Below are 19,559 nucleotides of genomic sequence, written 5' to 3' on the forward strand. Positions count from 1 at the left end.
TATGTATCATCAATCTGCATCCCTCGAAGTTTGGAACACAGAGGGGTTTGTGCAAGTGACAGCCAAAATAGACTAGGGATTACTCTTCCAAGCTCAACAGCATTTCACTAGTCCAAAAACTATTACTGTACATGGCAAGCTCTCTCTGCAATAATGTCACCTTAATGCTGTGTTTAGCTCGATAACTGACAGTTCCTGTCGGCAGAGACATTTCTGAAGAAATTCCGCTCGACCAGTGTGCAACAGCACATGGCACAGAAAGTGAATCGGCATCAGGAATAAAATAGTCAGAGGCTTATCTGCATTGGATGGCACAAAGAATGCAATGAACTGGTAGGTTGTTAATACGCGGACAGGGCACACAGCATGGAAGCTGACCCAGTTGGAAGCTGGATGTCTCTTTGCTCCCCGATGGCTAAAAGCTGACTGTAACAAGATGAAAAAACAATCTTTGATGCTCTTGGGCAGTACGAAATTGTTGTCATGAAGTGAGATCAGGGTAAAGCCAGAGTTGGATGGTGCCAACAAGGTGCCAGGTCAAGCAATTTGCAATTGATAAAGCTTGGCGCCTTTTCAATAGTTTTGTCTGGGTCATACCATACGGATCAGGAACGAATCCAAAGTATGTGATCCCTAATCTTAAGTTTTAATATAGAGCATTGCACTTCCGTTGGGCAACCCCATAGGGTACCACAGGGCACTGGCCAATAATTAACAAAATGTGTCAACATTAGAATGTGTCTTGTAACAAATATTCAATTACGTCTTTTTCCCTAGATTTATGCTCAGATCTTGACTATAAATCTACAGATATTTTGGTATGTATTACAATGTTTACTGAAAGTAGCAAAATTTACACATGTTAGATCATCTCCAAGAATTTAGGTAAAATTATATTCTAAACTACAAGATTTAGCTACTGTGTAAAATAAAAAACACACTCAAAGCATAGAGTTCCATAACAGCTTTTGTATAGAATGGCTAATGAGGATGACATGCTATGTATGACAAGCGAAAGTTTAGGAATAACAAACTTGTTATTTTAGCAAACCAGATAGCATATTTGTTGGACTCTAATTTTTGCTTTAAAAATATAAAAATAACCTAGATAACATAGATAGGATATCTGAGCCTTTCTTAAATTCACTTTTGAATAAATAAATCATTCTCTATATCTTTCCATATTCTTACGTTTCTCTGTATCGTTCCCTAAAGTATCCTGCTCTTCATTATTCGCCAGTGAGAAATGCGGAGTAGAGGATAATATTTTTTTCCACTAAATCTCTATCCCTACAAATAAATATCAAGAGACTATTCGATTGATTGTGCAAATCACACCGCTCGACAAAAACGGCATACAACCATGATAATAACATGCTAAAGTGTGAAATGATTTCTTTGTATTGCGTGCATGAATTCACCGATGGACTGTCATCAACATGCAAAAGGAACTAGAACTAAATCAGTAAATTTTTAATATATAATCAGGTTACCAAGCTTGCTGGCTAAAGAAATCATTTCTATGCTTGGAGGAAATAATACTCTGCAGGAGTGGATTTAGGCCTAGCCGCCTAGGGCCATGGCCTTGGTTGTGGCCCAAAAAATCGAAACATCTCAACAATTTTGGCCCAATTCGATATTGCCGGCTAGGCGTGGCCCAGTACATTCATCTCTCGTCCGTGTGAATCCTGGAGCCTTGGCGAGGTGAGTCGAAAAAGCCCCGCCCAGCTGGATCGTTGGAAATTTAAGACTTTGAAAGCCCAATCAGCGGCTGATCACCTGCTGAAAGTCGTTTTAGTCCCACATCGCCTGCGAAACGGAGGCGGGTGAGCAGGGCAGTGGTATAAAGGAGTGAGCGGGGGCACCGTTCAGAAGCATGATCCTTCAGGCAGTTAAAGGGAAATGATGAGTGGTAGAAGCTCGCGTTTTTTTATTGCGAGAGGGGTGCCTGCCCCAAATAAGCCTGTTACGACAACAGGGCACTCACACTGTTTACCATCTGATCCCGAAACCAAATCAATTTATATTTTAGATTAGATTAGATAGAAAAAGTTTTTGATTTCCTTTAACTATCGCCGCTGTTAGAGACTATAGTGGGTTAACCTGCTAAATGTTGAGGTACTATAGTGGGCTTAATGCTGAGGTAGATGAGAGATAGATGAGAGAAGAAAGGAGAGAGACGAGAAGCTTACAGCCAGTGAATACAAGAATCAAGAAACTCGTGAGAGATATAAGTTGGTCATGTATTAATAATGAATAGCTAACTATTGTATGAGTGGGCTAGGAGAGAGACGAGAAATAGGTTGTAAGCTTACAGCCAGCTTAGACACAAGAATCAAGAAACTCATGAGAGATATAAATGGGTCATGTATTAATAATGAATAGCTAACTATTGTATGGGTGGGCTAGGAGAAGTCTAAAAAAACCTATTGTATGAATGGGCTGGGAGAAGGCTAAAAAAAACTTACAGTCAGCAATATTATAAACTTGCTCTTACCTGATATGACAGGTCAACTAAGAGTTGTAGAAATATTTTTTAAAAGAACTGTTACTTTTGCGGTAGTTTAGTGAGGTTAAGATAAAATATTGTATAAATAATTTTGCAAAAATCTATTCAAATATTTTTGAATAAATATGTATTAAAAATATTACAAATAAAAGTCAGCACTAAAAGATCTTAACTCGGAAATATGAACGCAGGATCCAGGATGCAGACCAGACCAAGGCCTTCCATCAAAATTTAAAAAGTTTTCAAGATTTCTCGTCACATCGAATCTTACAGCATATACACAAAGCACTAAATATAGACGAAAACAAAAACTAATTACACAGTTTGCCTATAAATCGCAAGTCAAATCTTTTGACTCTAGTTAGTCTATGATTGGACAATATTTACCACAAATAAACGAAAATGCCACAGTAGCGAATTCAAAAAAAAAAATCGCATCTAAACAAAGCCCAAGACATAGCGTGAATCACTGTGAACCTTTGCAAAAAAAAAAAAGTTTGTTAGTACCAATGTCTTGCTTAACCATCGAGCCGTTAGTCATTGTGAACCCGCTGTGCAGATTCACCATACAAGTTGCCAAAAGAAAAATGTTTTTCTCAGTACCAATGTCTTACTTAACAATCAAAATAAAAAATGGAGTACATTTTACTAGTGCTCCTCAAACTTAGGCCTTGTTTAGATCCAAAAATTTTTAGATTCTGACACGGTAGCATTTTTGTTTTTATTTGACAAACATTGCTCAATAATAGAGCAACTAGGCTTAAAAGATTCATCTGATTTACAGATAAACTGTGTAATTAGTTTTTGTTTTCATCTATATTTAATGCTTCATGCATGTGCCAGAAGATTCGATGGGACGGTGAATCTTGAGAAGTTTTTGGTTTTTAGTGTGAACTCAACATTAAATCGCGAGATGAATTTTTTTTAGTCATATCGAATCTTGTGACACATGCATGGAGCATTAAATATAGATAAAAATAAAAACTAATTGCATGAGATGAATTTTTTTCAGTCTAGTTAGTACATGATTGGACAATAATTTTCAAATAAAAACAAAAGTGCTATAGCACCCCAAAACCAAAAAAAATTCGGAACTAAACAAGGCCTAGGTATCTTGGTACTTATATACTACAAAAATTCGATTTCCTAAACTTGTCCCAAGTTGGTACTTTTCAATTGCACATTCAACTCTCTAAACTTGTCTAAAGTTCTCATGTCGTTTCTTTAGGCCTTATTTAGTTCACTCCAAAAATAAAAAACTTTTTAAGATTTCCCGTCATATCGAATCTTGCAACACATGCATGGAGCATTAAATATAGATGAAAACAAAAACTAATTGCACAGTTTGCCTGTAAATTGTGAGATGAATCTTTTAAGTCTAGTTCCTCCATGATTAAACAATGTTTGTTAAATAAAAACGAAAGTGCCACAATGTCAAAATCTAAAAACTTTTTGATCTAAACAAGACTTTACTTTTGACTTACTGAACTTATATTATTATTGTAGCATCTCGAGCCATCCTCTTCCCCCACACACTGCATTTGCATGTGCCAACAGCCAACCACACTTGTGTAGCCACACCATGTTGTACCACTTTTCGTTCGCCCACAATGGTGTAGCTTTGACGGTTCAGAGAGATTTCGATGGAACCCTATAGGGCTCACGCTTTACGGCACGAACTTCTCCTATTGGAATGCTCGTATGTCTTGCTACCTAGAAGTTATTGATCTAGGTGTTATTAGAGTAACAAAGGACGACCCACCACTAGGGATGAGAAAAATTTCATCTCAATATAATAGGTAGAAATTGCATTTTTTGAGCATTGACGTGTTCAATAAAGTCTACACGCATACTAAAGCTAATGAAATTAGGTAAAAGTTGCAAGAGCCTCGTGACAGCTTTAGCAATGTCCATGAGAAAAAAACATTGCTTGTCAAACAAACCTATGATTCTTTTTTAGCTTGTCACGGTAGTTAGTGTATCAATCATCACTGAGAACCAAGCCTGTTCGCTGCTATGAAAAGTCATTGCTGAAATTTCTATTGACTGATTTATTATGAGAGAAAATACTGCTGCCTGACAGAAAAAGTACGGCTGATAAGACAAGCGAACGAGCTACTGTAGATTGTCGGTATGTATCTAAACCACGAGGATTGCTACTGCTCGGCGTATCAGGTGGATTTGAGATATACTCCATCCATCCTAAATTGTAATTCTAAGAATCTTGAAGAGTCAAAACATCTCAAATTTAACTAAAATTATAGAAAAATTACAAAGTTTTGTGACACCAAATAGATATACTATAAAAATATAAGTAATGAAGAACCTAATAATACTTAGTTAATACAATAAATGTTATTATCCTACCATATAAATTTGGTCAAACTTAAGATGTTTTAATTCTCTAAAATTTTTGGAATGACTTACAATTTGGGATGGAGGGAGTATTTTTTTAAGATAACTTATGATCAAACAAAAATCAATCCTATTAAGGTAAACTAACCTAACAGCAATAGTTAAAGGCAAATGTTTATTCGGACGTATTCTAAACTTGGAGAGTAATTTGGACTTTTTACAAAATTAAATACCAGAAACTAACCATGGCCCAAAGGTCCAATGGCCCAATGTCGTGTCTCCACGACTATAGTCCACATCCCCGTCGGCCATCACCAATTCACCATTGACTTTGCCACGAGTCTTGTCTCCCCAACTCCTCTCTCTACTCCCAAAATCTCCACGCCGCCGGCCACCGCAACGTCAGCCGGCGCTCCCCCAGCACTTCTCTCCCGCATCCCTCCCCTGCGGGCTGTTCGGTGTCGATTCTTGATTGTGGCACTGCCGGTGTGCCATGCCGGTCATGGAGGACGAGATCCAAAAGCAAGCACTACGCCGGCGAGCCGTCGCATAGATAAGAGGCTTGCCGGTCTCTAGTTAACCACGCTCTCGACCCCTCCGGAGCACACGGCCATACCCATACAGGGGGCAGGGCAAGCAATGAGCAAGCGGCGCGCGTCGTCTCCCCTCTCCGGCCGGAGGCGACCCGATCCTTCTTTCAGCTATACGGTATACTTTAATACGTGTGCTCTCTTTGTTCATTCCCACGAGCAAGCGGATTCTCTGCCGAGCCTAGCTCGCCCCATTTCTTGGCTCTCTTTGTTCATTAGGCCCTGTTTAGATTGGAGATGAAAATTTTTTGGGTGTCACATCGGATGTGTCGGGAAGATGTCGGGAGGGGTTAAAACAAATTACATAGCTCGTCAGGAAACTACAAGACAAATCTATTAAGCATAATTAATCTGCCATTAGCACATGTGGGTTACTGTAGCACTTAAGGGTAATAATGAAGTAACTAGGCTTAAAAGATTCATTTCGCGATTTTCAACCAAACCGTGTAATTAGTTAATTTTTTTATCTACATTTAATGTTTCATGCATGTGTCTAAAGATTCGATGGGATGGATGAAAAATTTTTGGTAGAGAACTAAACAGGGCCTTACTAGCCAGTGCACATTTCTCTCGTCTAATCTACAGCCTCTGCTACTGCGCTCGATCTGTCTACAGTACCATCTAGGATCTCCTCAGATCCGCGCAGCAGTTCATTGCAATCTGTCATTGCTCTCGTGCGTCTGCAGTGCTTCTGCCCACTGCCTTTGCTTTAATATTTTGTCCTGTAATATGTGATTCATAAAGCATCTATAACAGTTTGGGAAATGACTTCCTGTCCATAACTTTTTTAGCAAAATAAGAAAAAACCCTCTCCAACAATTTGGCATCCTAATTCTCCGTCTTTTCTAACTTGGTATATCTCCTTATCTAGCGTGCAAATAAGCCCGCGGACTCCGTGCTTGGCATCGGTCTTTCTACTAATGCTTAGCAGGGCTCTTCGTTCACTTTGTGGGGCTCTTCGTTTCATTAGCGGGTTTTTGGAAACGAAATTTGCCAAACTGTTGGAGATGAGACCTTTTTTTTTCTCCCCATATTATTTTGGGAGTTGTCAAACAACAAGATTTGGGTAACAAATTTTACCGGTTGGAGATGAAGTAAGGTGGTCTTGTTACTAGGACAAATAATCTTTTTTTGCTCTTTTTCCCCCTATGTATAAAAGATAGCATACTTTTCAATCTTTTCAGCTAGGGGTCATGACTCATGATTTTGTACTAACAGAAATTACAGGATGTAACTACGGTGCCAGAGGATCTATCATTTCAATTCATAAGGGAAATTACTGATGACTTCTTAGAGGAGCGCATACTTGGGGAAGGAGCATTTGGAGTTGTTTACAAGGTAAGATTAGGGCATGCTCAGTTTTCGTTAACTACAGTATCATGTCTGGCCAACAAAAACTGTGTAGTGTTTCGAAATTAAATGGTATTACTATATCAACGTGGACAGCAACCATCTTCAGGATGTGGTGACAACAAACAAAACACCCAAGCATTTCCTGCTTTATGAAATATACAACGGAGTCAACTTGTACCAGATACTGACAACATACATTTGGCAGGGAGTGACTAAAAATGGACAGGATGTTGCTGTGAAGAAGTTGAAGCCTTGTTGTGCCGACCTAGACAACAAGCAGTTTCGAAATGAGTTCCATACCCTCATGAAGCTTAACCATCAAAACATTGTACAGATTCTTGGCTATTGTTATGAAACAATGAAAAAACCTTTTATCATGCCGGATGGAAGTAAGGTTTTTGTTGATGAGATACATACAGCGCTCTGCTTTGAATACTTGCACAATGGGAGTCTTCAAAAACATCTTTCTGGTACAGCTGCAAGCTCCATTTTCAGTATGCCTCCAAAGAATATTGTCTTGTATATTGCATTTGATTAATGATTTTTTTGTTTACTACTATAGATGAGTATTGTGAAGTTAAGCTTGACTGGCACATGCGGTTCAGAATAATTAAGGGGATTTGTGAGGGTCTAAAGTATATGCACAAGGACCTAGAAGAACCTATTTACCATTTTGACCTAAAACCTGACAACATATTGCTAGATAAGGATATGGTTCCAAAGATTGCGGATTTTGGTCTGTCCAGGATCTTTGGTCAAGACATAATACGGACCACACACGGTCCATATGGAACGCTGTAAGTCAAATTCCTCTAGTAAACTTATCTAGTCCCTTTTATAACACAACAAACTATGTGGATTACAAATTCATTGCATGTGTGCAGTGGTTACCAGCCGCCAGAATACATTGACAGACGTGAAATCTCAGGAAAGTTCGATATATTCAGCTTGGGTGCTGTAATAAAAAGGATAGTGTCAAGGCCCATGGGCTACCCTGAATGTTCACACAGCATGTCTTCAGATGCGTTTATTGATCAAGTGAGAAATGAACGTCTTAATATCATGACCATTCTTTCTATCTAATTCTACATCATATTAATATTGAAATAGTATCTGCTAACTTGACAATTTCATTTATCAGGTCCGTGAAAACTGGAGGAAGAAGTTGCAGGAAGAATGCAGTAGTGATTCCTTGCTTGAAGCATACTGCCGCCAAGTTGAGACATGCACTGAGATAGCATTGAACTGTTTGGATGAAGATAGTCAGAAAAGGCCTGACATAGTGAAGATCACTGAGAAGCTTAATGGGATTGATGTTGGCATTGGAAAGGTAATTAATATCATCTGTAAAGGCATATACTGGTGTACTATATGTGAAATCATGTAATCAGTTCACTTTGTTATGTTCTCCTAGGATATTTAGAATTTCTTCTCAAAAGTGTTGATCAGTCCATGATCCAACAGCCTAATACAGTTTCTCGAGCTTCTAAAACTGATATTCATTGTTTGAACCATATTGATAGATAGGGAGAATGCTCAACTGTTTGTGTATGTTATCTTTTCTCTACAACTGAAAGCTACAAATTTTTAGATACTAAAGTATTTGGTGAAAAAACTATACTAACATAAAACGATTTATTGTGTAAATTTGAACTATCAACAATGTGTTAAATATGAAGCTCTTCTGCACGTTGAGAGAAAAACAATCCACTGCACTATTTCTTTTACGAAGTGGTTTCCGTTATATTGAAATTGGTTTATCACTTACTTTGTGTGCACAAGCAGAAAAGCTGAACTTTGCATACTAGTTTATTGAGATGGGCTATAAATAGTGATATTGATTCATAAATCACAAAAAAATCTTTTACATAATATATATTTTTTATATATTGTTAGTAGATATGTTCACCTTGAAAATTGTTTCAGTGATTTAAAAATATTATTACTAATCGAATTGTCTGGTTTCTTCACAAACTAATTGAAATTTTGCAGCTTCCCGAGAAAGGCTGGGGCATAAGTTTTTCTGAAATGACAGTGCAGAATAACAGTATAGGGATGCGAAAGGAATCAAAGGATATCACAATACAACACCAGAATACTGATCTATTGTCGAGCCCAAGTTGCACTGAGCTAGAACTTGTTGATGCACGAGAAACATCAACCGATGTAGTAGAACTCATAGTGGGGAGGGAAGAAGAAAAAGGGAAAATAATAACTTCTTTACTTGAGAGCTCATCAAAAAAGATTTCCATCCTTCCCATACATGGTATTGGAGGCATTGGCAAGACAACTTTTTCAAGATTGATTTATAATGATCCAAAGTTCAAATCTTATTCTAAAGCATGGGTCCATGTGTCACATAGATTTGACTTGAATAAAATTCGTGAGTCTATTATTTCACAGCTATCTGAAAAACAGAATCAGGCTAATGAACGACATGTGGTACATAGTTCCCTCACAAAGCTACTTCCTGGTAAGAAGATTATGATTGTTTTAGATGACCTTTGGGAGGATAATCAGTTCCAGTTGATGGACTTGAAGGATATGCTATATCATGATGATAGCAACATAATTATTTTAGTAACAACACGAAGTGAGAGTGTTGCAGAGAGAATATGTACAAACCTTCAACCATACAAGATATTGCCCTTGACGAATGATATGTGCTGGGATATAATAAAACAAAGAAGTGGTTTTGGAGCTAGAGAGGACAAAGAAAAGTTGAGAGGTATAGGACAGGAGATTGCTAATAAATGTGCTGGTGTGGCTTTAGCAGCTCAATCTCTAGGATTCACTTTGCGGGGCATGAATTTTGACCAATGGATGAAAGTAAAACACAATGATATATGGAAAGAACATATTTCAAAGGATATCTCTTTGCCAAATCATGTTCTTGCATCTTTGATGTTAAGTTATAGCTATATGGATCCATGTTTGAAGCCATGCTTTACCTATTGTGCAATCTTCCCAAAAGGTCACCGGATAGTTAAAAATGACCTAGTTTACCAATGGATTTCTTTAGGTTTCATAAAGCCAACGGAATTACTCTCAGTTATGGATCTCTGCAAGAAGTATATTATGCAGCTCCAAGGACTATCTTTCCTTCAAGAGTCGCCCAAGGTGTGTTATTTCTGCATACCAATACTACATTTGGAATTTTCGGTCTTCCCCTTCAATCAATTTAAAAGCAATTGACATATTACAAAGCATGGTAATCGTGCACTAGAACAAACACACAATGTCAAAACTTACCATGTTCCAGATTAATAAAAGAAGTGTTGGTCAAGAGCCAATATTTTGGCCATCCAAATGAAAATAAAATTTATATTGCCATATGGTTCATCACATGAATTTATACATATTCATGCATAGCCTATATTTACATAAGTTGATGGTAAATATAAAATTTCACGGGAATATACTAAGTGTGGAACACAATTCCTTTTTTAAGAAAAGAATATACTAGGTATTTTTGGCAATTGTTTCATACTTGCACACATGGTTAAAATTTGAAAAAATGTTAGGCATGGTATCTCTATATGGTTTGAAGCAAGCTCCTTAGGCATGGTATTACTAATTTGCTATGTTCCTTCTCTAGCTTGGATTACTCTAGTCAACATCCAACAAATCTCTGATTGTATACAAAGATGGAGACAAGTTGTCTCTTTGTTGTTATATGCCAACAACATTACCCTCAACACCTCCTTGATGACACAACTATATAGTGCACCACCTTGCTTATCCACTTTGACTTCGCCATGACCAACCTTGGGGATCTACACCACTTCTTTAGCATCTCAATCACTTGCTCCTCTAAGGGCTTGTTCCAATCACAACAATGGTATGCCATGGTCTTACTCCAATATGTTGGCACCTATACTACAGATGACACCCCCCATCCTAGAGCCTACTAAGTGCAAGAGTCTCACCGACACTTATAGTACCACACATTTGCCTTGTCTTGGCTTATATGATAGAATATGTTTTCTCTTCATGTATGATCCTCGTGAAACTTATCTCATGTTGGTCAAGCACATCTTGCACTATGTGAAAGGTAGATCTCCTATGGTCTTCGCCTTAGTTCCTAATTTGTATTAAGATCAGAGTCTAGGCACTCCACGTCACACCCCCGACACTCCGTCCAGCCGACACTTCGGTACTCCTCTAACTCTTAGCTCACTCACTCCTTATTCTAGTTCTAGCTAAGCCTAGATAGGAATGAAGCTCGTCTTCTCTTCTTGCTCTCTTGTGTTGTGTATGATGATTTGTTGAATGTGAGGAGGGGGGCTCATTTTATAGCTTGAAACAGGTCGGTTGATGATGTATTTTAGGTAAGCACCACATGCAACCACCTCCCCTGCATTAATGATACCGCCAGATGAATGTGGGCTCGAGAGGCGGGCCAGGTGGGCTCCTTGGTGGACCTGGACCCTTGTCACGTTAGTATCTCAGCCCAGTTCTGAATTTGGTTGGGCTTGATGGTTGTTTTGCCTAAATACACCTTCTGAAAGCGCATTTTAGTGGATTTCTGTATTTGTCCCTGCAAAACATATTTATGCCAAAACTTATGGAAATGTTAGTTATAAACCCTAATTCTAAGTTTTGGTGGTCATATTTCTTTTATATTGTTCAAATGTTGGTGGTAGAAATGTGCGTTAAGAACCGTCGACAGTCATCTTGGGCCTTGCTATCCGGCGGGACGTGCAAGCATACATGCTAGGTGTAGCCCGTGAGCCTCTGGTTGATTGGTAGAATGAGCCAGGGGGTTAATTCCGTGTTAAAGGTGTTTAGTACGGGACTTGGGTAACCCCAGTCTTAGATACCTAACATTATCATAATAATATTGTAGTGAGGATTAGGTCATTTTATAATACCTTGAGACATTAATTTTTTCGATTTTAGCAATTGAGGCCCATGTGTTTTTGGTTTAGTTATTCCTATCTTTGTTGTCTAAGTAAGTTCATGACTAGGGTCTCATGTTGGGTTTCAACTCTAGTCTACTCCAACTTGCTTGGGACTGAAAGGCTTGTTGTCGTCGTCGAAGTAAGTTGGGGCAAGCTAATAATAAATACTCCCTCCGGTCCATTTTATCTGGCGCAAGTTAGAATGACACAGTCTCCTAGATTACACTTTGACCATTCATTTGCTTTATATTATATTATTTATACTTGTAAAATTATAATCACCGGATAGTATAATTCCTTACAAATCTAATCATATAAAGTTTGTATTATAATTGTTAAAAATTATTAGCCTAGTTATTGGTCAAAATTTTTAAAGTTTGAACTTGATATGCATGTGTGCTAGATAAAATGGACCGGAGGGAGTACTATCTAGCACGAGTGCATAATGTTAGTCGATGGAGGGGACATGGTATGTGCATGGTACCGATGGGCAATCTTGGATATTTGTGTGCCATAAATGTGCTAAGTTATACAGGGTGTTAACCATAAACACAAAATGTAATCCTTGGCCCATTATTGTTCTATTTTTGGCCCCCTAGACCCATATGTTGTGTTTTGATGAAATCAGTCTCATCTTGGTTGTCTAAATAGGTTCATGTCAGCATATAAACATTACCATTCCAAATATAGAAACTTCTGAGTTAACTCTTTTAGAAGAAATTAGGATAAAAGTATAAGATGACTGCTATGCAGATGCGGGATCGTTCCTCATGAAAGTTATGCTGTAAGTAGATTTTTGACACAGTATTACACTGTTGGAAGCCTCAAATTGTAATATGAAGATTAAGAAAAGATAAGATAGGATGGCTATTATTGTTAATAGAAAAAAATACTCTATCAAATGTATTGCAATATGTTTTGCTTTTATTTTTGGGAGTTTCTAGAATTTATCTAATCTTCTCCTAGTGGGTTAAAATGGACGTTTCAATAGGAGAGCCTTCGGTTGGTAGTAAAATACATTCTATCATTTTCTAAATATTTATTAAGTTTAAGACAAGCTACAGTTTAACTAATAGCTCGTTCTAAATATTATATATTTGATAATGAAGGGAGCAATATTAAGAGGCATTGTAAGAAACGAAGGCGAGGCTTCCCTACAGAAATTCTTGGTTGAATTAAACACCTTAACGCTTATATATTTGTAATATGACTTCGATAGTTCGATGACATGTGTTTTTATGAATTTTTCCAAAGAATGGTTCGATCTGAATTTTTTTGTGGATTGGTCCCGTGTACACATGGCCTTTAATTTGGTATGTGTAGCGATATTATACAAAATTAATTAAGTATAGTTGAGAAACCTGACACTAGTATGTACTTTTGTTGATGCAGTCTGCTGAAGCGTATAGCGAAAAAACTACAATTTTCACAATGCATGATCTGGTGCATGACTTGGCAATTTCACTTCTAGGCAACAAACTTTTGGATAAGAGCAAACAAGAAAATACTATGAGGAAGAACAAGGATTACCAATATGCGGTGCTCCGAGATTGCAGGATGCCACTGTGGTTGACAAGGGAAGCTCAGCTAAAAGCATTGCATTTTCTTGAATGTAGCGGCACCGCACTTCGCGGTGCTGCATTTGCACCTGCTACGTCCCTGAGAGTACTGGATTTAAGCGACTGCTGCAGCCACAAGTTACCGGATTCCATTGGTCAACTGAAGGAGTTAAGATATCTTAATGCTCCTTGGACCCGGGATCTACAGTTTCCAGAATGTATCACTAAGCTCTCGCATCTAATTTTCCTCAATCTTCACGGATCTGATATAGAAAAAATACCCGAGTCAATTGGAGAAATGAAAGATCTGAGGCATCTTGATTTATCATGCTGCAGAATCAAGCGATTACCAGACTCATTCATGAGTCTACAAAAACTGGTGCATTTGGATTTCTCCAATTGCCATCTGATGTTAGGTGAATCAGAATCTTTGTGGAGCCTGAGCCGATTGGAGCATTTGAGTTTATCAAAATGCAGGATCGAAGGAGACCTGGCCAAAGCATTGTGCGGCCTTAGAGAACTGCAATATTTGGAACTATCACATCTCTTTTGTTGGGGAAACCTCGGCAGAGGGCTACAACAAGTCACTAAACTCATGTACTTGGATATACGTGGATTCCTGGACAGGAACATAGTTGGTGGAGCTGAAACTGAGACTTTTATTGAGGCCATCAGCAGCCTTTCCAACCTAGTGTATCTTAATCTAGGTTGGAATCAGAATCTGTATTATATACCCGAATCCATTGGGAACCTCAGCAAGCTACGTACACTAGATCTCTCCCATTGCATCAACCTGGAGAGGCTGCCAGCTGCCATATCTGGAATTAACAACATGAAGTTTGTACATGTCGCTGGTTGCGACAGATTGGATAAGTCCACTCTACCTCTGTACAAGAATGTTGCAAAATTGTTACCATATTTTGCGGTCCATGCTGGTGATAGTGAATCTAGCAGCAACTTACGTTGGCTTGAATATGAAAATCCCACTAAACTGGAGTTGAGCGGGCTTGAGAATGTGAAGTCCATAGGAGAGGCGCAAAGAATAAAGCTGGTGGAAAAGCAGAGGATTCAAGAGCTAGGACTAGTATGGACTCGAGATGCAAAGAGATTTGTGGACGATGAGGGTGTTTTGAAACAACTAGTGCCACCATATACTGTAGGACAAATGAGACTGCAAGGTTATAATAGCGCAGGCTTTCCATCCTGGATGATGGACATTGCTACCTATGTTCCTCATCTTGTAGATGTTACCCTGGAGGACATGCCCAATTGCAGCAGCCTACCACCACTTGGTCAGTTACCAAACCTCAAAAAGCTGTGGATTGGACGAATGGAGAGCATCAGGAAGATTGGCCAGGACCTGTACGGGGACTGTGGAGCGTTTCCTCTACTTAGAAGCTTTACGCTACAAGAAATGAAATGCCTAGAGGAGTGGAACACCTCATACTCATATCACAATGCCGGTGGCAAGGATGCTTCGAAGAAGGTGCTCGCGTTCCCCAACCTACGGGATTTGTTTATAGCAGACTGCCCCATGCTGAGATTCAAATCCTTGTCACCTCTGGCTCTGGGTAAGGAGATGACCATAACTCGTAGTGGCCAAGTTGTATTGTCGTCATGGGAATGCAGAGGCCAGTTCGATGCTTCCTCCTCTGCACGAACCACCTGGCTTTCTATAGAGCACTGTGAAGCGCCTCTGCATCAGTGGAGCTTGCTTCGCCACCTCCCTCACCTCACAAAACTCAGTATCAACAACTGCAGTGATCTCACATGCAGCTCAACAGATTTGCTTCGCTGTCTTCGCTCCCTGGAGGCTCTATATGTCAGAGACTGCAAAAGCATTGCTGCACTGCCAGAGAGGCTGGGAGACCTCACCTCTCTCAATAAACTTGACATAAGTAATTGTGAAGGTGTCAAGGCTCTGCCAGAGAGCATACAACTATTAACCCGCCTCCGACGCCTAAAAATTAATGGCTGCCCACAGCTAGTTCAGTTTCGATGTCCCCCCTCCCTCAAGACTCTTTATGTCAGAAATTGCAAAAGCATTGTTCAGCTGCCACAGAGACTGGCAGACCTCTCCTCTCTTAAGAATCTTGAGATAATTGAATGCGAAGGTGTCAAGGCTCTGCCAGAGAGCATACAACAACTCACCTGCCTCCAACGCCTAGGAATTTATGGCTGCCCTCAGCTACTTCAGTGGTGCCAATCAAAGGAGAATGAGATGAAGCTCGCACACATCAAAGAAAGAGTACATGCTCTCCGAATCTATCCATTTATAATGTTCTTGTTCTTTATTTGCATTGACTAGTCTTTTTATCATCTTATTATTAGTATGGGGTCTATTCTCAATTAAATATCCTATAGATGTTTTCTCTCTCACACAATAATTAATGTATATATATAGAAGATATTGTCCCTTCTCTTTCCTCGGTACAACAATAAGGTTGTCCATCTTTGTTTACTTATTATCCCTCCATTCCAAATTATAAGTTGTTCTAGTTTGTAGATAATCTACGTATCTGGAAAAAGTCAGAACAACTTATAATTTACAACGAGAGAATAATTACAAAATACAAGAGGAATAACAGAATGATAAATAAGTGAAAATGTTTGGCTTTTTTGTTAAAAAAATATATATGTTGGGACATGAATATATGAGGCGTGGAGGCTTTAGGCCGCCCTAACTGAAGAAGACTAACATTGTGAATCGCATGAATAATGATTTGCAGGAATATCAAGGGGAGCCTCTGCCCGAGGAGGTCCATAAACAACAGCGACGGCAGCGACGGCTCCAGAAGGCGTTGGCTTTGAGCAGGCCACGACGCAGGCCAGGAATGGGGCGAAGGATGAGGCCCGCCATGCAGAGGCACCAAGAACCATTTTCATCGCCGAACGAAGGAAGGTCCCTTGTGGCAACAAAGATTCCGAGTAGCTGATGGGCCTCCATTGGGCGCAGGATTAGGCCCATAAAGCAAGGTGGTTACCAAGGAAGAAGACCCAAAATGACCTTAGAGGGATGTGTTTGTATCGGCATATTTCCAAGGATATGCCTTAGTTGTCGAAGCGCAAAAATGTAAAATGGTAACCTAGTGAATAGTGCCTTATAAAAGGGGAAACCAAACCCTATGTGAAGGGAGGTAGTTGAGTAACATTTATGAAACCATAATTCTGCATGAGGCCACCTGGGGCACCCCACCATTACTCACTTGTTGTGCCTATATTTGCTTATTTGCACATTCATTTCTCTATCATAAGATTGTATACCAACTGTATTGTTTCTTTTATCCTCACCTTGATTGTAAGTTCTCTTATCTTCAGTTTAGCTATCTTTGCTGACCCATACAAACTATACCTGATCACTGCCATCATCAGAAAATTCTGGTGGTCTGGAGCGAGAGAAGACAACTCTACAACCTCTTTCCATTCGAGGTCTTGGAATATTTGCAGGCAAAAAAAGGAAGGAGGATTAGAAGTGAAAGATTTGCTCACTATCAACCGCAGTCTCAGTTCATGCGGCTCGGAACATTGCCACCGGTAAGAATCCTTTCCTTTCTGCTATTTTGAAAGCTAAGTATTTTTGTAACACAAGCTTCTAGCTAGCGAGCAACACACCCACTAAATCTGTCTTATGGTCTTTGGTGCTCCAAGCTAAAAACATCCTAATGGTCAGTCCAGTATTTGGCCCACTCATTGGTGCCTAGTTTGGAAGGAAATTCACAACCATACCAATCTTTCTATTACTGTCCCAAATATGCCTCAGGACATCTCTGATCCCTGTAACCTAATACTCATCATTGGGACCACAATTTCATCTCCCAAATTTTTGACCACCAGGCCACAAATTTCATTTGCAATACACAAATTGTTCATTCGAACGATACTAACAAAATTGCCTAGAAACCTGCTACCAAGGGTGTTTGTGTTGCTAAAAGAAGCTTTTAAATTTCTGAACTCTCAGGTGCAGGTTCATCATAATAGACAAGGCTCGAGAGGTATCAGTGACCAAGCAATTGAAATTTTGAGAAAAATTTGGAAGCACAAGCTTCTACCAACTTATTAGACATATATAGTCTAGTCCTATATTCATTGTATTTGGACATATTGTACACCCAGCCTATTGGGCTATATATATGAAAGGTCACCCCCCTTAGAGGGTATGAGGTGTTTCCTATCTCTCTACATGGTATCAGCCAATTAGATCCTATTCTTCCGCTCTTTCCTTGCCCACGCGTGACTCCCTATGCGCCGCTTCCCCACACGCGACAAGATCACGCAACCACCACCGCGAGTGCGACTTCCCTGCGCTCGCCCCTCCCCACCTCTTCCCCTCACTGGCGACTCTACCTCCTTCCCACGTCTCGATGGCCAGCACGCCCGCCACTGGCCTCGGTTCCCTCCCAACCATCGGACATGGCACCCTCCCAGAAACTGCCCATTGTGGCTCACTCCTATGCCACGGTGAATGTGAAATCCCACGTCCCCTTCACGTTGGAGCTAACCTCCAATTACTCAAAGTGGGCATTCTTCTTCAAATCGCTGTGCAGCAAATTTGGTCTTTGCTCGCACATTGATGGCGTCTTTGCTTCCTAGCCCAATGATCCCCACAGGGATGCCATGGAGTGCTGCATTCACGGCTAGATCGTCAACTCTATCAACAACTCCGTCCTCGACCTTGCCATGGATGAGGCTGATCCCTCTGCTCGTGATCTCTAGGTGGCCATGCGCTGTATGCATTGGACGCGGGTCTAGCATCTGACGCTGTCTGACCCAACATCCAACGAGTGTTTCTCAGTGAGAAACACTCGCATGACTTCACTTTCTCTTCAACTCAGCCTTTGGCGCAATAAGAAATATGCAACTCAATTTCTCAAAAGCAATGAATCCCGTCTCGCAAGCTCGACAAGAGGAAGAGAGGAACCCAAACCCCTCTCTACCCCTCAAACTCTACCTCTTTTGTAAATGTGCTAACACCGCCAAGTGTCCACCGCCATGTGCATGTGTGCTAGCATTTTCCTAAACATTTTCTTAAAGGAGTTATCTTAGCACTTCACTAAATCCTAATGCAATCACTCAACATGTCGACCTAGTAGCACTTGATTCGAGAGATGACCGTGGGTTTCCCCTCTTGATAGTCGACTATCTATCCTAAATCCAATCAATCACTTCTCTACTCATCTTAGACCAGTAAAAGCAAAAACCCTATGTTTATACCTTTGCCTTGTTCACTTTTGCTCATTATCCATCTTCAAGTGCTTGATCACCATGAACTTCACTTCATGTTCATGTTCATGCTCCATCCCTTTGTGATCTTGTAGCCACCTTTCCATGCCACCTTGCACCTTCATCACATGTGTTGCTATGCCTAACTCAAATCACTTAACCAAAGGCATTAGCAACTAGGTGTCATTAATTACTAAAACCAAACTTGGGCTTTTAGATACTTGTAAGGAACAAAGCAAGATTGGTAGCACAAGGCTATACTCCAGTTGAAGGTCTTGACTTTGGTGAAACATATGCCCCAGTTGCAAGATGGGAAGCAATTAGGATCTTGTTGGCCTATGCTTGTGCAGATAACATCAAGCTATACCAAATGGATGTGAAGAGTGCATTTCTCAATGCCTACATTAATGAAGAAGTTTATGTTGAGCAACCTCCCAATTTTGAAGATGACAAGAAACCCAACCATGCTTACAAGCTAAGAAAGGCATTGTATGGTTTGTAGCAAGCATCAAGAGCATGGTATGGGAGATTGAGAGATTTCCTACTTGCTAAAGGGTTCAAGATGGGCAAGGTTGACACCACTCTCTTCATCAAGTTTGTGTTGCAAATATATGTTGATGATATCATATTTGGATCAACAAATAAAGAGTTTTGTGAGGAGTTTGGGAACATGATGGCTAATGAATTTGAGATGTCGATGATCGGAGAGATTAGCTAGTTCCTTGGTCTTCAAATCAAGCAATTGAAGAATGTCACATTTGTGAGTCAAGGCAAGTACATAAAATACATGCTCAAGAAGTTTGGAACGGATGATGCAAAGGAAATTAGCACTCCAATGGGAACAAATGGAACCTTAGATAGTGACACAAGTGGAAATATGGTGGATCAAAAGTTGTATTGGTCAATGATTGGAAGCCTACTCTATGTGACTGCATCAAGACCAGATGTCATCTTTAGTGTATGCATGTGTGCAAGATTCCAAGCCTCACCAATAGAAAGTCATTTGAAGGCAACAAAGAGAATATTGAGTTATTTAAAGCATACACAAATTGTTGGTGAACAGTATCCC

At 39.8% G+C, this 19,559-nt stretch overlaps 1 protein-coding gene across 4 annotated transcripts; it reads left to right on the top strand.

The window, feature by feature from the left end:
• LOC8071713 (disease resistance protein RGA2) lies at positions 5,172-16,531 on the top strand. Of its 4 annotated transcripts, XM_021461669.1 has the most exons (9): positions 5,172-5,572; positions 6,673-6,792; positions 7,013-7,277; positions 7,370-7,604; positions 7,692-7,845; positions 7,949-8,137; positions 8,800-9,927; positions 13,104-15,518; positions 16,000-16,531. In XM_021461669.1, exons 1-9 carry the CDS (start codon positions 5,504-5,506, stop codon positions 16,204-16,206), a joined length of 4,782 nt encoding a protein of 1,593 aa, XP_021317344.1. In that variant the 5' UTR covers positions 5,172-5,503; the 3' UTR covers positions 16,207-16,531. The 4 variants fall into 4 exon arrangements, 3 of the variants coding, with proteins under 3 accessions (XP_021317344.1, XP_021317345.1, XP_021317346.1); XM_021461670.1 differs by lacking the exon at positions 8,800-9,927; XR_002453565.1 differs by lacking the exon at positions 16,000-16,531 and having other exon boundaries at positions 5,173-5,572; positions 9,830-9,927; positions 13,104-13,121.

The sequence above is a fragment of the Sorghum bicolor genome, chromosome 5, assembly GCF_000003195.3.
Source record: "Sorghum bicolor cultivar BTx623 chromosome 5, Sorghum_bicolor_NCBIv3, whole genome shotgun sequence".
In the NCBI taxonomy this organism is placed as follows: domain Eukaryota; kingdom Viridiplantae; phylum Streptophyta; class Magnoliopsida; order Poales; family Poaceae; genus Sorghum; species Sorghum bicolor.

What these genes read in the sequence shown, in the direction of transcription:
- LOC8071713 (XM_021461669.1), top strand. Translation starts at nt 5,504, where the DNA reads ATGAGCAAGCGGCGCGCGTCGTCTCCCCTCTCCGGCCGGAGGCGACCC. An exon ending in ATCCTTCTTTCAGCTATACG is followed by an intron (nt 5,573 to 6,672) that starts GTATACTTTAAT and finishes TTGTACTAACAG; the next exon opens with AAATTACAGGATGTAACTAC. An exon ending in TCCTTCAAGAGTCGCCCAAG is followed by an intron (nt 9,928 to 13,103) that starts GTGTGTTATTTC and finishes TTGTTGATGCAG; the next exon opens with TCTGCTGAAGCGTATAGCGA.